The 21,985-nt window shown below is 53.2% G+C and overlaps 1 protein-coding gene across 1 annotated transcript in view; it reads left to right on the top strand.

The window, feature by feature from the left end:
* The first annotated feature begins 260 nt into the window (after positions 1–260).
* Positions 261–21,985, top strand: part of FMNL3 (formin like 3) — a 55,890-nt gene continuing 34,165 nt past the window's right edge. Inside the window, exon 1 of the mRNA XM_038752690.1 lies at positions 261–481. Within this exon, the coding sequence (XP_038608618.1) occupies positions 329–481 (153 nt within the window). The 5' untranslated portion in view covers positions 261–328. The remainder of the gene's footprint in view (positions 482–21,985) is intronic.

The raw sequence follows: 21,985 nt of genomic DNA, 5'->3' as shown, positions 1-21,985 counted from the left end.
GAGACGAAGCCGGAGCCGGAGCCCGAGCGGAGCCGAAGCCCGAGCACGAGTCCGGGAGGAGCCGAAGCCCGAGCGGAGCCGAAGCCCGAGCGGAGCCGAAGCCGGAGCGGGAGCCCGAGCGGAGCCGAAGCTCGAGCACGAGTCCGAGCGGAGCCGAAGCCCGAGCACGAGTCCGAGCGGAGCCGAAGCCCGAGCACGAGTCCGAGCGGAGCCGAAGCCCGAGCGGAGCCGCCGCCTTCCATCGCAGCCCCCGTTGGGACCCCGGCGTCCGAGCCCCGGGACCCTTTCGGGGTCCGTCGGGGGCGTCGGCGGGGGGGCCCGCCCCGGGATGGGCAACCTGGAGAGCGGCGAGGGGCGCCCCGGGGACCCGCCCCCCACCCCGGGGCTGCCGCCGCCGCCGCCGCCGCCGCCGCCGCCGCCCCCCGGAAAGATGCCCATGCCCGAGCCCCGCGAGCTGGAGGAGCGCTTCGCCCTCGTCCTGGTGAGACCCCACCACGGGACCCCCGCTTTTGTTCTCCGTCTCCCCCCTTTTAGACTGTGAGCCCACTGTTGGGTAGGGACCGCCTCTAGGTGTTGCCAATTTGGACTTCCCAAGCGCTTAGTCCAGTGCTCTGCAATCAATACAATTAATGAGGATGATTCCCAGCCGCCGGGCCCGGGCCGGGATGTGCCCGGGGATCCATCCGTTAGCCGCCCGGAGCTACTTACTGAGCGCCCGCTCAATGCGCGGCACTGTCCCCCCCCCCCCGTCTAGACTGTGAGCCCGCTGTTGGGTAGGGACCGTCTCTAGGTGTTGCCAACTTGGACTTCCCCAGCGCTCTGCACACAGTAAGCGCTCGATAAATACGAATGAATGAATGAATCATCATCATCAATCGTATTTATGGAGCGCTTACTATGTGCAGAGAGGCCCTGCTGAGAGCTCACCTCCTCCAGGAGGCCTTCCCAGACTGAGCCCCTTCCTTCCTCTCCCCCTCGTCCTCCTCTCCATCCCCCCATCTTACCTCCCTCCCTTCCCCACATCACCTGTATATATGGATATATGTTTGTACATATTTTTTTTACTGTATTTATTTATTTATTTAATTTATTTGTACATACCTATTCTATTTATTTTATTTTGTTAGTATGTTTGGTTTTGTTCTCTGTCTCCCCCTTTTCGACTGTGAGCCCACTGTTGGGTAGGGACTGTCTCTCTATGTTGCCAATTTGTACTTCCCAAGCGCTTAGTACAGTGCTCTGCACATAGTAAGCGCTCAATAAATACGATTGATGATGATGATGATGATGAAGTACAAGCTGGCAACATATAGAGACGGTCCCTACCCAACAGTGGGCTCGCAGTCTAAAAGGGGGAGACGGAGAACAAAACCAAACATACTAACAAAATAAAATAAATTGAATAGATATGTACAACTAAAATACATAAATAAATAGAGTAATAAATATGTACAAACATATATACAGGTGCTGTGGGGAAGGGAAGGAGGTGAATGTCCCGAACGCCCCGGAGAGTGAGTCCCAGGGTCCCGGCTCATTCTTTCATTCATTCAGTCGTATTTATTGAGCGCTTACTGTTTCATTCATTCACTCAGTAGTATTTATTGAGCGCTTACTGTTTCATTCATTCATTCAGTCGTATTTATTGAGCGCTTACTGTGTGCAGAGCGCTGGGGAAGCCCAAGTTGGCAACATCTAGAGACGGGCCCTACCCAACGGCGGGCTCACAGGCTAGAAGGGGGAGACAGACAACAAGACAGTCAGGCAGAAGGTGTTGTGCCTAGTAATCCATCCGTTAGCCGCCTGGAGGTATTTACTGAGCGCCTGCTGAATGCCCGGCACCGTCCTGAGCGCCCACGGAATGCTCGGCACCGTCCTGAGCGCCCCGGAGAGTGATTCCCAGGGTCCCGTTTCGGTTGTGCCAGGCCAAGGGGGTTGATGTGCTCGGTGATCCATCCGTTAGCCACCCAGAGGTATTTACTGAGCGCCCACCAAATGTCCGGCACTGTACTGAGCGCTCGGGAGAGTGAGTCCCAGGGTCCCAGCTCGGTTGTGCCAGGCCGAGGGGGTTGATGTGCCTAGTGATCCATCCGTTAGCCACCCAGAGGTATATACTGAGCGCCTGCTGAATGCCCGGCACTGTCCTGAGCGCCCCGGAGAGTGATTCGCAGGGGTCCCGCTCGGTTGTGCCAGGCCGAGAGGGTTGATGCACTTGGTGATCCATCCATCAGCTGCCCGGAAGTATTTACTGAGCGTCCACTGAATGCCCGGCCCTAGCTCGGGAGAGTAAGTCCCAGGGTCCTGGCTCGGTTGTGCCAGGCCGAGGGGGTTGATGTGCTTAGTGATCCATCCGTCAGTCACCCAGAGGTATTTACTGAGCACCCGCTGACCCTGGAGAGTGATTCCCAGGGTCCTGGCTCAGTTGTGTCAGGCCGAAGGTGTGCCCAGTGATCCATCCGTCAGTCACCCAGAGGTATTTACTGAGCACCCACTGAATGTTCAGCACTGTACTGAGCGTTCGGGAGAGTGAGTCCCAGGGTCCCAGCTCAGTTGTGCCAGGTCGAGGGGATTAATGTGCGTAGTGATCCATCCGTTAGTCACCCAGAGGTATTTACTGAGCACCCACTGAATGCCCATCCTCCCTCAGTGCCCAGCCTGGCTCTCCTGACCCCCGCAGCCTCCCCACGGCCAGATGTGGCTCTGTGGCTCCGTGCCCAGTGCCAGGGATGGGGGTGGGTGAGGGCTGAAGGACTCCTGGGATGCGAGCCCGGGGAGGGACAAAGTGGAGCCCCTGGGAAGTTGGTTTGTTGGGTGACTCCAGGAGCCGGCTACGGAACAGGTCCCCGGCAGGCCCGCGGGGAGGCCCGCTGCCTCTACAATAGCCAGCATCCAGCGGTCAGTCAGTTGCTCAGGAACATTTGCTGAGCACCCACTGAACGCCCAGCACTGTCCTGAGCACCCAGGAAAGTGATTCCCATGCTCTCGGTTTGGTTGTGCCTGAGCACCTACGGAATGCAGAGCACTCCGGAGAGTGATGCCCAGGGTGTCGGCTCGGTTGTGCTAGGCGGAGGGTATTGATATGCCCAGTGATCTATCCGTCAGTTGCCCAGGGGTATTTACTGAGCACCTACTAAATGCAAAGCCCTGTACTGAGCACCCCGTAGAGTGATTCCCAGGGTCTGGCCGAGGGGGTTGATGTGCCTAATGATCCAATTGTCAGTTGCTCAGGGGTATTTACTGAGTGCCTACCGAATGAAGAGCACTGTACTGAGCTCTTGGTAGAGTGATTCCCAGGGTCTCAGTTCAGAGATGTCAATGCGCATGGCACTGAGTCGCCCGCAGCAGTCAGAAGGACCTGGATTCTAATCCCGGTGTCGCCACTTGTCTGCTGTGTGATCTTGGGCAAGTCACTTCCCTGCTCTGTGCTTCAGATCCCTCATATGTAAAAAGGGGTTTGAGACCGTGCGCCCCACGTGGGACAGGGACCGTGCCCAACCCAGTTTGCCTGTATCCACCCCAGTACTTAGTACAGTGCCTGGCACAGAGTAAGCGCTTCACAAATCCCGCAATTATCGTTATTATTACTGATGCCTGCCAGGAGTGGGAAGGGGCAGCGGGACCCCAGGGTCCTGGAAAGCGGCCATCCGACATCCTGTGGGGCCTCCCGCCGCCCGCAGCGACTCACTGGGCTGCAGGCTGACTCAGTCATTACCAATGGGCTGTGGCCGGAGGGACAGATGGGGGCCTGAGGCTGCTGGGGACAAGGGGTGGCCTGTTTGGGGTGGGGGCGGGTGCTGGGGTGGGAGGAGAACAGGAGGAGGGTCTTCTCTCTGGCATGGAGGACCAACGGAGGAAGGAGGGAGGATGGCTTATGCTCGACTCCAATCCCCCTTGGCAGGACGCGGAGAGCGGGCAGCGGAGCAGCGGGAGGGATCGGGGTGGGAGGCCGGTGGACATGGGGTTCTTGGGGCCAGCTGTTTCCTAGTGAGGCCCAGAGGCGGCCTCCTTCCCCTCTGGACTTGGGCCGGGCCAGGAGTGCAGGCAAGGAAGTGGAGGGGTCCTCCACTTTCAATCAATCCATCAGCCGAATTTATTGAACGCTTACTCTGGGCAGAGCACTGTACTAAGGGCGGGGGAGAGTTCTAGAGAGGTAACCCGGACCCTCGAGGAGCTTATGGTCTAACGGGGGAGATGGCCGCTAAAAGAAAAGTAATAATCATGGTGTTTATTAGGCGATTACTATGTGCCGAACACTGTTCTAAGCCCTGGGGTAGATACAAGGTAATCAGCCCCACGTGAGGCTCACGGTCTTAATCTCCATTTAACAGAGGAGGTAACTGAGGCCTAAAGAAGTTGACTTGTCAGGGTCACACGGCAGACTAGGGGTGGAGCCGGGATCAGAACTCACATCCTGTGACTCCCAAGCCTGTGCTTTTTCCACTGAGCCACGCTGCTTCTCCGCTAAGGGAAGCAGCCGAGGATAAGGACGTGGGCCTAAGTGGTGGGCGTGGGGCAGGGGCGGTGAGGAGCGAAGCGCTCAGCGGGGACTCGAGGACGCAGCCAAGGAGGAAGTGGGTGGGGGAGAGACTAGTCAGGGAAGGCTTCCTGGAGGAGATGAGGTTTTAGCCTAAAATATGGAAGCGTGGGCGCCCACCGTGAGGCCCATTGGGTGTGGAGTGCAGAGACCTGGGGTCTTCCCAGACTGATCCCGGAGCCTTGGAGAAGGAGAAGTGTTGACTCTTCCCTCCCACCCCACAAATTGTAGCCCTTAGGGAAGTGGGGATCACTGGGTTTGACGGGCGGCTCCCTTGCCTCCAGCCTCGGAGAGGAGGAAGGAAGCATCTGTATCCCGTGGAAGACGGGGAGACAAAGTGGCGGCCCCCGGGCTGCCAGACCAGTTGGCGGGGCTGGGACAGGCCTCCTCCCGGCCTCCAGCCCCGAAGCACCTCCAGATGAGGGCTGGGTGGGCACAGAAAGCCCCCCAGATCCCCCGCCTGACTCTCCCATGAGGCGGCCGCCGTCCTGTCACCCCTGGTCCCCCGCTGGAGCCATGAGGCGCCCATTCTTCTTTCCGCCGGGGCTGTCACTTTCTGCATGAGTCACCGGACCCAGGATTTCTCATGGGCCTCGTGGGTCCTGGAAGCCACTGCCCTGCTCCCCGAGCCTTGGGGAAGTCACAGGAGGGGCCGGGGTTCTCAGAACGAGAGTTGGGTGTTTCTCCCCCAGGAAGCCCGCCCGGCCACCGGAGAGTCCCCAGGGGATCCCCAGCTACGGCCCATGGAAAACCCCTCAGGGGATGCCCTCTCCCAGGATTTCCCACCCTCCCGGGTACGGACCTCCAATCTATCAATCGGTCAGTCATTTGTATTCATTGAGAGCCTGTGGCGGAACAGAGTCCAATCAGGAATCAGTTGATCAGTGGTATGTATTGATTACCCACTGCGCTTTACTAAGCACCTGGGAGAATTCAGTACAACAGTCAACAGTACAACACGTGACCCTGCCCAAAATGAGCTTACAGTCTTGAGAGGGAGACAGACATTAATAGAAATATATAATTTATAGATATGTCTGTAAGTGCTTTAGGGAGAAGGGAGGAGTAAATATCAAGTGGTTAAAGGGTAAGGATCTAAGTGCATAGACGACAGAGGAGGGAGAGGGAGCCTGTGAAAAGAGGGCTTAATCGGGGAAGGCTTTTTGGAGGAGATGTGACCTTAATAGTGCTTGGAAGGTGGGGAGAGTGGTGTTTTGGTATTCCTGGCTGGAGAAGGAGTTCGAGGCCTAGGGGAGAATGTGGGAAAGGGGTCGGCGGCGAGATAGATGAGATGGGGGCACAGTGAGTAAGCTGGTGCTAGAGGAGCGGAGTGTGTGGGCTGGGCTGCAGTAGGAGATCAGTGAAGTGAGATAGGAGGGGGAGAGCTTATTGAGGGCTTTAGAGCCGATGGCGAGGAGTTTCTGTTTGATGCAGAGGTGGATGGGCAACCGCTGGAGTTTCTTGAGAAGTGGGAAGGTGTGAACTGAATAGTTTTTTTTGTTTTGTTTTCGTTCTTTGTTTTAGAAAAATGATGTGTGCAGCAGAGTTAAGTATGGACTAGAGTGGGGAGAGACAGGAGGCCAAGGTTGGATAAAGTTTCAAGGAGAAAGGAGGTGTTCTACAGTGTTGAAGGCAGCTGAGAGGTCTAGGAGAATTAGGATGGAGTAGAGGCCGTCAGATTTGGTGAGAAGAAGATGACCTTAGATAGGGCTGTTTCTGTGGAGCGAAGGGGGCGGAAACCAGATCGGAGGTGATCAAGGAGGGAATTGGAGGGGAGGAAGTGAAGACAGTGAGTGTAGACATCTCTCTCAAGGAAAAGCATTGTGGCCTAGTGCAAAGAACCCAGGCTTTGGAGTGAGGAGACCTGGGTTTTAATCCCAGCTCTACCACTGGCCTTCTCTGACCCTGGGCAAGTCACTTTACCTTGACTTCTTCTCTCTGATGAATTTCCTCACCTGTAAAATCAGGATTCAATATTTATTCTCCCTCCTCCTTAGACTGTGAGCCCAGTATGGGACAGGGACTGTGTCCCACCCAATTATATTGTATCTATCCTGGTGCTTATTACAATGCTTGGTGCAGAGTAAGCATTTAACAAATACCACAGTGATGGTTTTTGTACAGATAGTAGTCATGGTCTCTGCCTTCAAGGAGCTTACAATCTGATTGAGGCGGCAAGCCCTAAAATAGTTAACAAATAGGAGGAAGAGGAGAAAAGTGGCTAAGGATGATAATAGCAATTATGGTACTTGCTAAGCACTTACTATGTGGCAAGCACTGTTCTAAGCACTGGAGTAGATGCAAGTTGGACATAAGGGCTGCTGGAGGTTGGGGGTATCCAAGCTGTCAGGTAACATAGAGTGCCCAAGTGGCAATTGGTGAGAGGGGGTTGTCTGGTGTGGGGGGGCGGGGGAGGGACACGATGTAGAAAGTAATCAGGGAAGACTTCCTGGAGGAGGTGTGATTTCAGGAGGACTTGGAAGAGGCGGTCCAGATGCACAGAAAAGCAGCATGGCCTAGTGGTTGGAGCCCGGGCCTGCCAGTCAGAAAGATTTGGCTTCTAATCCCGGCTCTGCCACTTGTTTGCTCTGTGGTCTTGGGCGAGTCACTTCACTTGTCCGTGCCTCAGTGACCTCATCTGTAAAGTGGGGATGAAGACTGTGAGCCTCATGTGGGACTGCTTAGTACAGTGCCTGGCACATAGTAAGCGCTTAAACGCTATAAAGCAAACAAATGAAAAGAAAACCAGAGGCGAGCCCCAGGCGGGACAGGGACTAGGTCCTTCTGTCTACTCTTCTGCTCAGCACTCAGCAATGTTTGCCTCAAAGTAAGTAATAAATAGTAAATAAGTGATAAATGTGGTATTTGCTGAGTGCTTACTCTATTATAAGCGTAAATACATGATAATTTGATTGGACATAATCCCTTTCCCGCATAGGACACACAGTCTAAGAAGGAGGGTCAATGGGTGTATTCTTCCCACTTTACAGTTAAGGGAACTGAGGCCCAGAGAGATGAAGAGACTTGCCCAAGTTTGCACAGATGGCCAGGGCCGAACTGGGATTAGAACCCAGCTCTCCCAACTCCCACCCCTCATGTCCTTTACGCTAGGTCACCACAGTGGTCATCATTAGAGAGGTGTGGGGTTCCGGTCCGGTCTGAGCACAATCCTGTCAGGGCCGGGAGCGGATTGTGGACCCCAGAGGAATCAGGGCAGGTTCTTGTCTGGTTTGAGCACTGTCCCATCAGGATGGGAGCAGGCCGGGGACCGTGGAAGAGTCAGGGCAGCTCGGGAACAGCTGGGTCCCTGCTGGAGCCTCCGCCCGGAACTGCTTCCCCCTTCCCACCGGCCTTTCCCCTCCTAGCGAGGAACCGAATCTCCCTGAGAGGGACATCCCCAGCCCTGGCGTTCCGCCAGCTCCAAGCCTGCCTCCCCCTCAGACCCTGGCTGGGAACAGGGCCCACTCCTTCAAGGGGCAGGCTGGGCAGTCCACTGCCTCCCTCTCGGCTTCAGCGCCCTAATCCAGTGGGAATGGGTGCTTGGGGGTAGGTGGGCATTGAGGGGAAGTCTGGGGGGAGGCAGAAGGGGGAGCGAGAAGGTTGGGGGGCGGCGGGGGGAATTCCTGTTGGCAGCAGGGCTGCTCACCCGAGAAGGTCTGGCCAGGGGACCTGATTCAGAGCCGCCTGGCGGGAATTTCCTTCCAGCTCTGGGGATTGCGGGGGATTAACTGGATCGTGCCATAGTGGTGTGGGGGTTGGCAATAGTGCTCTGGCCAGAGAACCCCCACCCCCTCTCTCAGGGCTGAGGGAGCCCTGAGAGAGGCCCCCTATACACATCCACCTGCGGAGAGACCCCTTAATAATAATAAATAATAATTATGGTACTTGTTAAGTGCTTACTATATGCCACCCACTGTTCTAAGCACTGGGATAGATGCAGGTTCATCAGATTGGATGCAGTCCCTGTCCCACACGGGGCTGACAGTCTTAATCCCCATTTTACAGATGAAGGAACGGAGGCACAGAGAAGTGAAATGACTTGCCCACGGTCACACGGCTGACATGTGGTGGAGCCGGGATTAGAATCTAGATCCTTTTGACGCCCAGGCTTTATCCGCTAAGCCACCATGCTCCTCACGCTGACCTTCCAGCCAGGTTGACCCCAGTGCAGTAGTGGCTGAAGTTTCTGGCCTGTGTGGGTAGGGAGGGCAGAAGCCAAGGGCCGGTGGTTGACGTTGTTTTCGTTCTCTCCTTCCCCATGCCATCTCCTGGTGCCAGTCTTTTCTGAGCAGGTTTCCGGGGCACAGGGCTCTCCTCTTACCCCCAACCGTTCAATCACTCAGTGGTATTTATTGAGCGCTTCCTGTGTGCCAAGGACTGTACTAAGCGCTTGGGAGAGCACGGTATAACAGTCGGTAGCCATATTCCCTGCCCACAGCGAGCTCTTGCCCCCTCTCTGGATGGGAACAGGGAGGAGCAGATATGGCAGCGGGCGGCTGGGGCTCAGAGCTCTGGGAATCGGGGGGACGGGAAGGGGGGAGTCCTGGGCCGAGGCCTCCCCCCAGCCCCTCCGCCTCCCCGAGTCCCGTGCCGGGAAAGCCGCTCCAGCTGGTGGGAGCTGGAACCTGCTTGGCCGGAAGGACCTAATCCTTGCAGTGCAAAGGAAGCAGCCCCGGAGAGGAAATGAGACCACAGGCCCTGTCCGGCCTGGGGGGGCGAAGCGGCGGAAAGCCCAGGACCCCCCAAACGCAGGGCAGAAGGGGCCATGCTCCCCCAGGCCGGGGCAGATGGGAGCACTGTTCTCCAGAGTGAGGGAGGACAGGTGGTTGGGGCGGGGTGGGGGGCGAGTTCTCCCCAAATTCCCGGCCGAGCGGAGCAGGAGCAGGGCCAGGCAAGGGCCAGGGGGTCGCCCCAGTTCGGAAACACACTTTAGAGAATGGAGAGGAAGGAGCTTTTCCTCTGGAGATAAGAGGCAGTGCTTTCTCTTCACAGTCTCCCTGGGATCGGGCCCGCCTCCGGCCGCTTCATGGCTCCACGCCCACTCGGGGCCCCTGGGTGGTGAACCTGTCCGTCAGACTATGAATTGAGATTGGGGTGGTTGGCAGGAAGCAGGGCCTTGCCTGGGCCTCAGTGTCCCTCTTGGCAAAGGGAACTCCGCCCTCTCTGCTCCCCCAGTTTGCTCGAGATCTTTGAAGGGGTTGATGGATAGGTGTGGGAGGTGGCTGGGGAGAGGGGAGATCCCTGCATGGGAGCAAGAGATTGGCCAGATTTGGCTGCAGGACGTGGGGCAAGCAACACCCCACCAGGCCCCCAACCCTGAGAGAATCAACAGGGCAGACAGAACCCACCGCCCCTCCACCGGGCCCTCGCCCATTCCAATCCAAACAGGGAAACGCCACCGCTTCCTGTCCATTGTCAGTGTCCATACTGCACAGTTCTCCCCTCTTCCTCCTTCTTCCCGCCCCTGATGTGGCCGGGCCTAGCCGAGGGTCAGGTTTAGCCGAGGGCCGGCTTGCGGGGTGCTAGTCCCGGGGCCACCCTGACCGCTCCCCCTCTGCTTCTGCTCTGGCTTCATTGGAGGGGAACGAAATTCCCCCTCTCCTGAGGGAATTTCCTTGAAATTCAAGGAACTTTTCTGGAAGGAAGAAGTGGGGGTGAGTCAGTCTCTGGAGTAGTGGTGGGGAGATCCCAGTAATTCCCCCTCACTGTCCTCCTGCCCAGCTTTGTCCCCCCTCTTCTCCCAAGCCTCCTCTGTCCCTGCCCTGAAAGGGGAGAGAAGGTGAGTTATAAAGAAAGGAAAATAATAATAGTTGTGGTATTTGTTAAGCACATACTATGAGCTATGCACTGGGGTAGAGAAGAGATTATCAGGTCGGACCCAGTCCATGTCCCAGCACTTAGTACAGTGCTCTGCACTCAGTAAGCACTCAGTAAATAATAATAATGATAATAATGATGGTATTTGTTCAGCACTTACTATGTGCAAAGCACTGTTCTATGCACTGGGGGGATACAAGGCGATCAGGTTGTCCCACGTGGGGCTCACAGTCTTAATCCTCATTTTACAGATGAGGTAACTGAGGCTCAGAGAAGTTAAGTGACTTGCCCAAGGTCACACAGCAGACATGTGGCGGAGCCAGGATTCAAACCCATAACAATAATTATTATTACTTATTGAGCATCCATTTAGTGTGGTGGGCTGTACTTAAGCACTTGGGCAGTACATGATAAAGTAACAGTTTCCTTGCCCACAGAGAGCTTACAGTGCAACCTGGGAGACAGACATATTAACAGCTCAAGCGGTCAAAATAAAGTATATACACACATGCGCGCAAAGGGCAAGGAGGGTGTCAATAAGTTCCCAAGTGGTAGAATTGGCTGAAGGGATGCTCTGACTCAGGGTGCAGGGAAATCAATCAGGGAAGGCTTGCTAGAGGAGGTGAGATTCGGGGGAGGGCTTTGAAGTTGGGGAGAGTCTGGCTCAAGTGGAGAGTGAGGATGTTCCACATTGGGGAATAGTGCGAGTGAGGGGTAGGAGACGGGGGGATCGAGAGCAAGGGAGAGGAAGGAGGTGGGCTTTGGGGGAGCAAAGACAGTGGTTTGGGGAATAGAGGGCTTGGCTAAACTATTGTCTTGGCAGAGCATGGTCCAGAAGCTCCCCCATCCTGAAGCAGGGCAGTGTGGGAGAGTGGGCAAGGCACTAATGTCGATACAAGAATGTGCCAGGAGGGTTAGGGCATCCTTAGAGGAGCTGGAAAGTTAGGAGACCCAGCCCACATTCCCTCTTTCTGACATCTCAGGGCGTGGGAGTTTGGGGCAGCAGTCGTAGGGCTTGGGGAAAGGAGCCAAAGCTGGGTGACAAGGAAGGGCTTCAGGCTGAGTTTTTCTCCTGCAGCCCACCGAGAAACCTGACAGGAAGTCGTCTCTCATGCTTGCCTCAGAGATGCAGAGGCAGGAAGCCTCTCTTCTCAGTCACCTGGGCACTCCCAGAGGGAATTTAACTTGGAATGCATCTCTTTCTCTCTCTGGGCATTTGCAGGGGGGCTGGCTGCTGCCGGACCTGCTTTAGTGGGGTTCGGGGTGGGGGTGTAAGCTCCTCCCTAACCTGAAAGCTCATCGCTAGACCGTAAACTCCTCTTCTAGTCTATAAGTTCCCCTCTAGACTATAAGCTCCTTTCTAGACTACAAGCTCATCCTCTAGTCTATAAATTCCTCTCTAGACTATAAACTCCTCTCCTGACTATGAGCTCCTCCCTAGAATATAAGCTCATCCCTGGACTGTAAACTCCTCTAGACTGTAAACTCCGCTCTAGACTGCAAGCTCCTCTTCTAGATTGCAAGCTTCTCTCCAGCCTGTAAGCTCCTCTTCTAGATTGTAAACTCCTCTCTAGCCTGTAAACGCCTCCTCTAGATTGTAAGATCCTCCTGATTGTAACTTCTCTTTAGATTATAAACTCCTTTCTAGCCTGTAAGCTCCTCCTCTAGACTGTAAATCCCTCCTCTAGACTGTAAGCTCCTCTCTAGACTGCAAGCTCCTCTTCTAGATTGCAAGCTTCTCTCCAGCCTGTAAGCTCCTCTTCTAGATTGTAAACTCCTCTCTAGACTGTAAACGCCTCCTCTAGATTGTAAGATCCTCCTGATTGTAAATTTCACTCTAGTTATAAACTCCTCTCTAGCCTGCAAGCTCCTCTTCTAGACTGTAAATCCCTCCTCTAGACTGTAAGCTCCTCTCTAGGCTGCAAGTTCCTCTTCTAGATTGCAAGCTTCTCTCCAGCCTGTAAGCTCCTCTTCTAAATTGTAAACTCCTCTCTAGACTGTAAAGGCCTCCTCTAGATTGTAAGATCCTCCTGACTGTAAACTTCTCTCTAGATTATAAACTCCTCTCTAGCCTGTAAACTCTTCCTTTAGTCTGTAAACTCCTTCTCTAGACTCTGAGATTTTCTCTAGACTGTAAACTCACTGTAGGCAGGGAATGTATCTACCAACTCGGTTGTATGGTACTCTCCCAAACACTCAGCCCAGTGCTCTGCACACAGGAAGTGCTCGATAAACACCATTGATTGAATGATAGGAAGAGCTCAATAAATACCTCTGATTGATAGGAAGCGCTCAATACCGCATGGCTATGAGAAGCAGCATGGCTATTAGAAGCAGTGTGGCTCAGTGGAAAGAACCCGGGCTTTGGAGTCAGAGGTCATGGGTTCAAATCCTGTCTCTGCCACTTGTCAGCTGTGTGACTTTGGGCAAGTCACTTCACTTCTCTGGGCGTCAGTTACCTCATCTGTAAAGTGGGGATTAAGACTGTGAGCCCCACGTGGGACAACCTGATCACCTTGTAACCTCCCCGGCGCCTAGAACAGTGCTTTGCACATAGTAAGCGCTTAATAAATGCCGTTATTATTATTATTATTATTATTATTGGTTGAATGCTAGGAAACGCTCAATAAATAGTTTCGATTAATTGATAGGAAGTCCTCAATGAATACCATTGGTGGATTGCTAGGAAGCGCTCAATAAATACCATCGATCGATAGGAAACGCTCAGTGAATACCATCGGTCGAATGCTAGGAAGCGCTCAGTAGATACCGCCGATGGATTGCTAGGAAGTACTCAATAGATACCGCCGATGGATTGCTAAGAAGTGTTCAGTGAGTGCCATCGATGGATTGACAGGAAGCACTCAGTAGATACCTTGGATTGATGGATAGATTGGTGGCGGCAGCAGGCCGCTCCCCATTTCCCCTCTTGCTCCCCCTCCTGCTCCAGCTCCCAGAGAGGGAAAGGGCCCGGGAAAGGCCCTGGCCCAAGCTGGGCTGCTGGCATCCGTGGCCCGGGCCCTGACCCTGTCATATGGTGGTTTGGCTGGTTACGAAAATAAAAAAACGTGACCTGTAACTAAGGCAGGGTGGATTCAGCCGAGAGGCAGCTTGTAATTTGCAGAAGGCCTAGGCTGTATTTAACCCCGAGAAAATACCATTTCCTCCCCCGGTAGAAGGCTGCTGCTGTTACCCTAGTCTCCTGCCTTTGTGTCCCGGCCGGGGTGGGACTCAGGCAAAAGGCTCTTGGGATCTCCCACTGAGGAGAGGAGCAGCATGGCCTAATGGAAAGATCACAAGTCTGGGAGTCGGAGGACCTGGGTTCTAATCCTGGCTCTGCCACTTGTCTGCTGTGTGACTTTGAGCGAGTCACTTCACTTCTCAGGGCCTCAGTTTCCTCATTTGTAAAATGGGGATTAAATCCGACTCCCACCTCTTTAGACTGCGAGCTCCATGTGGAAAGGGTCTGCATCCAATCTGATTATTTTGCATTTACCCCAGCACTTAGTACAGTGCATGGCACATAGTAAGCCTTAAGTAACCTAAAAAAACAAGAGAGAGAGGATTCTGCCATCCCCCAAGGAGCTCGTTGTGGACAGGGAATGTGTCTGTTTATTGTTGTATCGTACTGTCCCAAGCGCTTAGTACAGTGATCTGCACACAGTAAGTGTGCAATAAAATATGATTGAATGAATGACGAAGACCAGCAACCTGGTTTTACGAAGAGAGCAGATGGGAATTGGAGCATGGTGGGGGCTCTGGAATCAATTTTAATGGCCACCTCCCCCCCCACCCTCACTAGACTATAAGCTTCTTGAGGGCAGGGATCGTATCTACCAACTCTATCATTTTGTACTCTCCCAAGCGCTCAGAACAGTGCTCTGCACACAGAAAGTGGCTCAATAAATCTCACTGATGGATTGACTCTGGCAGGTGGGACACAGAGGAAAGGGCGCCAGCCTTGGACGGGGCCTCGGCTGGCCCCCCAGACCTGCTGTCGAGTGCGTCGTGGGCCGGCCCGGGCCTGGAATACCCTACAATCCCCGCTATCCTGGCCCAGTCTTGCCCGCCGTCTGCTCCACCCGCCCCTGCCCCCACTCCCAGCCCCCAGGCGGAGCAGCCCAGCGGGGCTCCATGCTGGCCTTGCCCTCGCCCAGGCTCGCAGGATGGTCTGGTGGCAGTGGTTAGCACAGACTAGTGCCCACCGCACCCATGGGCTCTGGCTCACCCCTAACCGAGGCCAGAGAGGGGGAAGAGGAGGAGGACAGACCAGCCGCGGAGAGTCACTTTGGACACTTGATATCCTCCCCACCCCCCGACCCCCGCAGAATTTCTGTCCAAATCTTTAAATTCCCTATTATAAATTACTTATTTATTCCCATTAATGTCCATCTCCCCCTCTAGACTGTAAACTCGTTATGGGCAGGGAACATGTCTACTAATTCTGTTGGACTATAGTCTCCCAAGGACTTCGAATAGTGTGCTGCACATAGTAAGCGCTCAGTAAATGCCATCGATTGATTGACTGATTGATTCTGAGACCCTTAATGGGCAGGGATCCAGTCTCGGGTCCGGTGCCATTGCGGGGGCCGGGGGGGTCCTGCAGCCCGGATGGTTTGGTTGTATCGGGCCAGAGAAGCCATAATAATAATAATCGTGGTATTTGTTAAGCGCTTACTATGTGCCAGGCACTGTACTAAGCGCTAGGGTGGATACAAACAAATCAGGTTGGAAAAAGTCTCTGTCCCATGCCGGGCTCCCAGTCTCAATCCCCATTTTCCAGATGAGGTAACTGAGGCCCAGAGAAGTGTCTCGCCCAAGATCATACAGCAGACGAGTGGCAGAACCGGGATTAGAACCCAAGTCCTCCAACTCCCAGGCCCGGGCTTTTTCTGCAAGGCTGCACTGCTTCTACCATTGATCGTCGGCTTACCAATTCTATCTCACTCTTCCAACCACTTAGCACAGTGCTCAGCACCCAGTAGGTGCTCAGTTGATTGATTGAGCCGGGGGGCTCGGAGGCCAGCGGGGGAAGGGACCCCAAATCTGGAGTGAGATTCGCCCCCGCCCGCCCTTGGAGAGCCCGGGCCTGGTCTGAAGGAAGAGTTTTTGGTTTGCATTTGTAGGTTGACACGTAACACAAATCAGCAACTTGCACAGGCTGTCATTATCCCCAGCTCTCTCACCCTCCAACTCCTCCAGGGGTAGGGCTTTTGGATGCTGCAGTCATCTGGGGTTTGCTTTGAAGTGCCAACATCCCTAACTTTTCCAAATCAATCAATCAATCGTATTTATTGAGCGCTTACTATGTGCAGAGCACTGTGTTGCCAAAGCACCGGTGTTGGCCTCCCTTCTAGCCAGGGTGGCTATTTTTTATTGCTCCTCTTGGGGGTGGGCTAATTACTGTTGCCATTGCAGATGACTGATAGTAATAATAGTACTAATAATAATAGCAGAGTGGCCTAGTGGATAGAGGGAAGGCTAGGGAGTCAGAAGGCGCTGGGTTCTAATCCCGGCTCCGCCGCTTGTCCGCTGTGCGACCATGGGCAGGTCAGTTCACTTCCCTGGGCCTCAGTTGCCTCATCTGGAAAGTGGGGATGAAGACTGTGAGCCCCTTGATAATAATAATAATAATCAATCAATAAATCGTATTTATTGAGCGCTTACTGTGTGCAGAGCACTGTACTAAGCGCTTGGGAAGTACAAGTTGGCAACATATAGAGATGGTCCCTACCCAACAGTGGGCTCACAGTCTAGAAGGGGGAGACAGAGAACATAAGAAAACATATTAACAAAATAAAATAAATAGATATGTACAAGTAAAATAAGTAGAGTAATAAATATGTACAAATATATATACATATATACAGGTGCTGTGGGGAAGGGAAGGAGGTAAGGCGGGGGGGATGGAGAGGGGGAGGAGGGGGAGAGGTAGAAGGGGGCTCAGTCTGGGAAGGCCTCCTGGAGGAGGTGAGCTCTCAGTAGGGCCTTGAAGGGAATAATGGCATTTATCAAGTGCTTACTATGTGCAAAGCACTGTTCTAAGCGCTGGGGGGGGGATACAAGGTGATCAGATTGTCCCACATGGGGCTCACAGTCTTAATCCCCATTTTACAGATGAGGTAACTGAGGCCCAGAGAAGTGACATGACTTGCCCAAAGTCAAACAGCTGACAAGTGGTGGAGCCGGGATTTGAACCCATGACCTCGGACTCCAAAGCCCAGGCCCTTTCCACTGAGCCACGCTGGACTGTGTCCAACCTGACTATCTTGTATCTACCCCAGCGCTTAGTACAGCCCCTGGCATATAGTAAATGCTCAACAAATACCACAATTAATATTATCGTTATTATTATTATGCAGACCCACTGCACCCGTGTAAAGTTGCCAAGGCATTGCGGGGGCTTGGGGAGGGTCAGGGCAGGGGGACCTTAGGCCGATTTTCCTAGAAAGCAGGTGGATTTCCCTGTGGCATCTAGGGGGGACATGAGAAGTGGGCATCGTGGCCAAAGTGCCCCCCTTCCGGGCCCTTCAGGGTTGCAGATAAGGAGCGGGCAGGGGGAGGGATGGGATGAACTTTGGCATTTACGAATCGATGGCAAGGAGCAGCAGTGCCAATCTGCCCATCCTCATTGAGAAGCAGCGTGGCTCAGTGGAAAGAGCCCGGGCTTGGGAGTCAGAGGTCATGGGTTCCAATCCCAGCTCCGCCACTTGTCAGCTGTGTGACTTTGGGCAAGTCACTTAACTTCTCTGGGCCTCAGTGACCTTATCTGTCAAATGGGGATGAAGACTGTGAGCCCCATGTGGGACAACCTGATCACCTTGTAACCTCTCCAGCGCTTAGAACAGTGCTTGGCACATAGTAAGCACTTGAAAAATGCCATCATTATTTATTATTATTAGTATTGTGCCAAGGGTTTGGAGAGCCCTCTGAGGCCCGCTACCGGGACTCGGGCAGTTCCCAGTGGTCACCCCAGGTAGCCCTCGCCCAGACCGGGGTGAGGTCATGATTGTTTGCTCTGTCTCTGGGATACCTCAGGGCTAGTGGTGTTCTCCTCCTGGGTGCTTCAGAAGAGGATGAGTGTGGGTCAGGGGTGTGTACACACACTCACTCACTCTCTCTCACACACACAAACATACCATCCCTGTTGCTAACTTAATGAGCTATATCAATTGGATTGACCCAACCTATAAAATGTGGTTTATTTATCTGTTAAAAACACGGTGTTAATTAGGGCAGCTCCAGGCAGGAAGGTGATGGGACTGGTGAGGGAGGAGATGTTGGAGATGCCCTGTCCTGGGATTTGGGGTAGACCAGGGGTCATTTCCAAGCCCTTTAAGAGACCAGGGCAGGCTGGGAGGGACAAGAAAGGGGTGGCCTAGTGGAAATAGCCCGGGCCTTGGAGTCAGGGCCTGGGTTCTAATCCTAGCTCTGCCTCTTGCCTGCTGGGTGACTTTGAGGAAGTCACTTTACTCCCCTGGGCCTCAGTTCCCTCAATTGTAAAATGGAGATTTAATATCCATTCTCCTTTCCTTAGACTAGGAGCCCCATGTGGGGCAGGGACTGTGTCCAACCTGATGACCTTGTATCTGTCCCAGCTCTTGGCATGAAATAAGCACTTAACAAATACCTTTATTGTTATTATTATTATTCTTGTTATATTATCGGAGGCAGGGAGGAAGGGGCCGGGCTAGCTGACACCCCCTGATTGCCAACCTGGTTTCTCTTCAGGGGAACAAACATGTATCAAAGGGGAGTTTCTGAGTTCTCATCACTGGAGGTACAGCACAGTGCTTTGCACACCATAAGAGCTCAGTAAATACGATTGAATGTTTGGAGGTGGGTGGGGAACGGAGTCTGCCAGCTGTTGTCGTGTACTCTCCCACACACTTAGTACAGTGCTCTGCACATAGTACGCCCCCAATAAATACCTTTGATTAATTGATTGGAGGCTGGAGAACAGCTTGTAGAGCAGGCTAGGGAACAAGGAGGAGCCAGAGAGGGAGGTATTACCAGGCCTAACTTTGGGCATGCAGTGTTAAGCTGAACAAATAATAATAATGATTGTGTTTGTTCAGAGCTTACTATGTCTCAAGCACTGTTCTAAGCGCTGGGGTAGATACTAGCTAATCAGGTTGGATACGGTCCCTGTCCCACATGGGGCTCAGGATCTTAATCCCCATTTTACAGAAGAGGGAACTGAGGCCCAGGGAAGAGAAGCGACTTTCCCAAGGTCACACAGCAGACAAGTGGCAGAGCCGGAATTAGAACGCAGATCCTTCTGACTCCCAAGCCTGTGGTCTGTCTACTAAGCCGGGCTGCTTCAGAACTCTCTCCCTAGCAAGTTGCCCTTTCAATTCTTTCATGGACCTGGGGACTGCCTCAGTTTGGCCTTCCATAAATAATTCTAATGATGGTATTCATTTTATTATTATTAGTAGTAGTAGTCATAGTAATAATAATAATAATAATAATGTCATTTGTTAAGCGCTTACTATGTACAAAGCACTGTTCTAAGCGCTGGGGTAGATACAAGGTAATCAAGTTGTCCCACATGGGGCTCACAGACTTAATCCCCATTTTCCAGATGACTACTACTTCCAGTAGTAGCATACTACTACTATAATAATAATGATGGCATTTATTAAGCACTTACTATGTGCAAAGCACTGTTCTAAGCGCTGAATAATAATAAATAATAAATAAATACAAATATAATAAATAATGATGATGATGACTGTGGTATTTGCCAAGCACTTACCAATTTCTCAGCACTGTACTAAGCACTGGGAAAGATACATGATAATCAGGTTGGGCACAGTCCCCACCCCTCAGGGAGATCACAGTGTAAGAAGGAGGGAGAACAGGCATTGAATCCCCTTGTGACAGATGAGGAAACTGAGGCCTGGGGAAGCAAAGTAAGTTGCCCGAGGTCACAGCAGGTAAGGGGCAGGACCAGGGTTCGAACCCAGGTCCTCTGACTCTCAGGCCGGGGCTTTTCCTACTAAATCGGGCTGTTTCTCTAGTAAATTCCATTCCTCCTCCTCCCCTCCGTCTGTCGTGTGGGAAGGAGTGGGCTGAGGTTTGGGGGCTGGGAGAGGGAGGAGCCCCTGCAAGGGCGGCAAAAAATTCAGCTGGATGGTTGATGGGAGCAGGTGGGGGAGTAGCAGGAGACGAGATTGGGTGTCGTGGTGGGAAGCGACAGGGGGTCGTGACCCCAGCCCAAGGCTTGGGTTTGTCTGGGAAGGGTACCGGTTGGGGTGGGGCGCGAGATCACTTTCAGAGCGGGATTTGGGAAAATGGAATTTTTGCCCACTGGAAGGGGTGAGAAGGTAGAGATGGGAAAGGTTGAGGAAGTCCAGATGGGACGTGTCCGGGGCCCGGCTGGGCGATCCAGAGGCCAGGCCGGTCGCTGAGACTGGGGGGACGTGATCTCTCCAGAGAATGTCATCTATCCAAAGGACAGAGGAGAGAGAGTGCTCTAATTCCTGCCGGTGGCAATAGCCAGCATCCTCATTCATTCATTCACTTGTATTTATTGAGCACTCACCGTGTGCAGAGCACTGAACTAAACTTTTGGAAGAGTACAGTAGAGCAATAAACAGATACATTCCCTGCCCACAGCAAGCTTGCAGCCCTGAGGGGGAGGCAGACATTAATATAAATAAATACATTACAGATATGGACGTAAGTGATGTGGGCCGGGGTTGGGTGGGGATGAACAAAGGGAGCAAGTCAGGATGATGCAGAAGGGAGTGGGAGAAGAGGAAAGGGGGGGTTAATGAGGGAAGGCCTCTTGGAGGAGATGGGCCTTCAATAAGGTTTTGAAAGCGGGGAGAGTCATCGTCTGTTGGATTTGAGGAGGGAGGGCCTTCCAAGCCAGAGGGAGGAATTGGGCGAGGGGTCAACTGTGAGATAGACGAGAGAAGCAGTGTAAAGAGCACGGGCTTGGGAGTCAGAGGTCATGGGTTCTAATCCTGGCTCCGCCACTTGTCAGCTGTGTGACTTTGGGCAAGTCACAACTTCTCTGGGCCTCAGTTACCTCATCTGTAAAATGGGGATTAAGACTGTGAGCCCCACATGCGACAACCTGATCACCTTATATCACCCCAGTGCTCAGAACAGTGCTTTGCACATAGTAAGCGCTTAACAAATGCCATTATTATTATTATTATTATCGAGGTACAGTGAGAAGGTTGACATTAGAAGAGCGAAGTGTGCAGACTGGATTGTAGTAATAATAATAATTATGGTATTTGTTAAGCGCTTAGTGTGTGCCAGGGACTGTACTAAGCACTGGGATGGATACTAGCAAATCAGTCCTTTGTCATCATCATCATCAATCATCAATCGTATTTATTGAGCGCTTACTGTGTGCAGAGCACTGTACTAAGCGCTTGGGAAGTACAAGTTTGCAACACATAGAGACAGTCCCTACCCAACAGTGGGCTTTGTCCCACATGGGGCTCACAATCTAAATTCCCATTTTACAGATGAGGTAACTGAGGCCCAGAGAAGTGAAGTGACTTGCCCAAGGTCACCCAGCAGGCAAGTGGCGGAGCCGAGATTAGAAACCGTGACCGTCTGACCCCCAGGCCCGGGGTCCGTCCACTAGGCCATGCTGCTTCTCTTAGTAGTGAAGTGAGGTAGGAGGGGGCCAGGTGATTGAATGCTTTAAAGCCAAGTGTGAGGAGTTTGTGAGTTTTTGGTGAGGAGTAACCATCAAGATGGTAGCCTGACCCACCCGGAGAGGATCCCCCAAGCAGGAGCTGGTGTCCCTGGGACATCGGGCGGCAACCGGGGGGGAGACAGGGCTCCTCTTGGCTCAGCCCAGAAGGGCTAACAAGCCTTTTCCATCTACCTCGAGCTCGCCCAGTCTATTTGGCTGGCTCTGGGACCCTCCCAGCAGCTCCAGAGAGGCGGGCCGGGGCGTGGAGAGGAGGGAGCCAGGCCCGGACTACTTTGGCCTGTTTGCTGGTTGCCTCCAGACTAAGGGATTCTCCACATCCCCTCGCTTCTTCCAGGGCACCCTGAAGTAGCAGCTGGTTCGGGCCCAGTCCCTCTTTCATCACCGGCTTGGGTCCACTGAGGCAGACCAGGAAGACCCCATACGTCAGTCCAGGGTGTGGCTTTAGGGGTCTAAACCACCGGGCTCTGTCCTGCTTCACCTGGCTTCCTTCAGCCCCCATCTGCTTTCCGGCTCCAGAAGCCCGAGTCACTTAATCACTAAATGGTATTTATTGAGTGCTTACTGTGTGCAAAGCGCTGTACTAAGCGCTTGGGAGTGGACAGTAGAACAATAAACAGACCTTGCCTGCTGTGTGATCTTGGGCAAGTCAGTTCACTTCTTCTGTGCCTCAGGTATCTCATCTGTCAAGTGTGGATTCAATATCTCCCTCGGAGTCAGGTCTGGGTTCTAATCCGGGCTCCACCACTTGGCTGCTGTGTAACCTTGGGCAAGTCGCTTCACTTCTCTTAGAGAAGCAGCATGGTCTAGTGGAAACAGCCTGGGGCTGGGAGTTGGAGGACCTGAGTTCTAATCCTGGCTCCACCACTTGTCTGCTGTGTGACCCTGGGCAAGTCACTTCATTTCTCTGTTTCTCAGTGACCTCATCTGTAAAATGGGGATTGAGT

The sequence above is a fragment of the Tachyglossus aculeatus genome, chromosome 10 (genome assembly GCF_015852505.1).
Source record: "Tachyglossus aculeatus isolate mTacAcu1 chromosome 10, mTacAcu1.pri, whole genome shotgun sequence".
NCBI lineage: Eukaryota > Metazoa > Chordata > Mammalia > Monotremata > Tachyglossidae > Tachyglossus > Tachyglossus aculeatus.
This window is presented reverse-complemented; position numbering and strand designations above follow the sequence as displayed.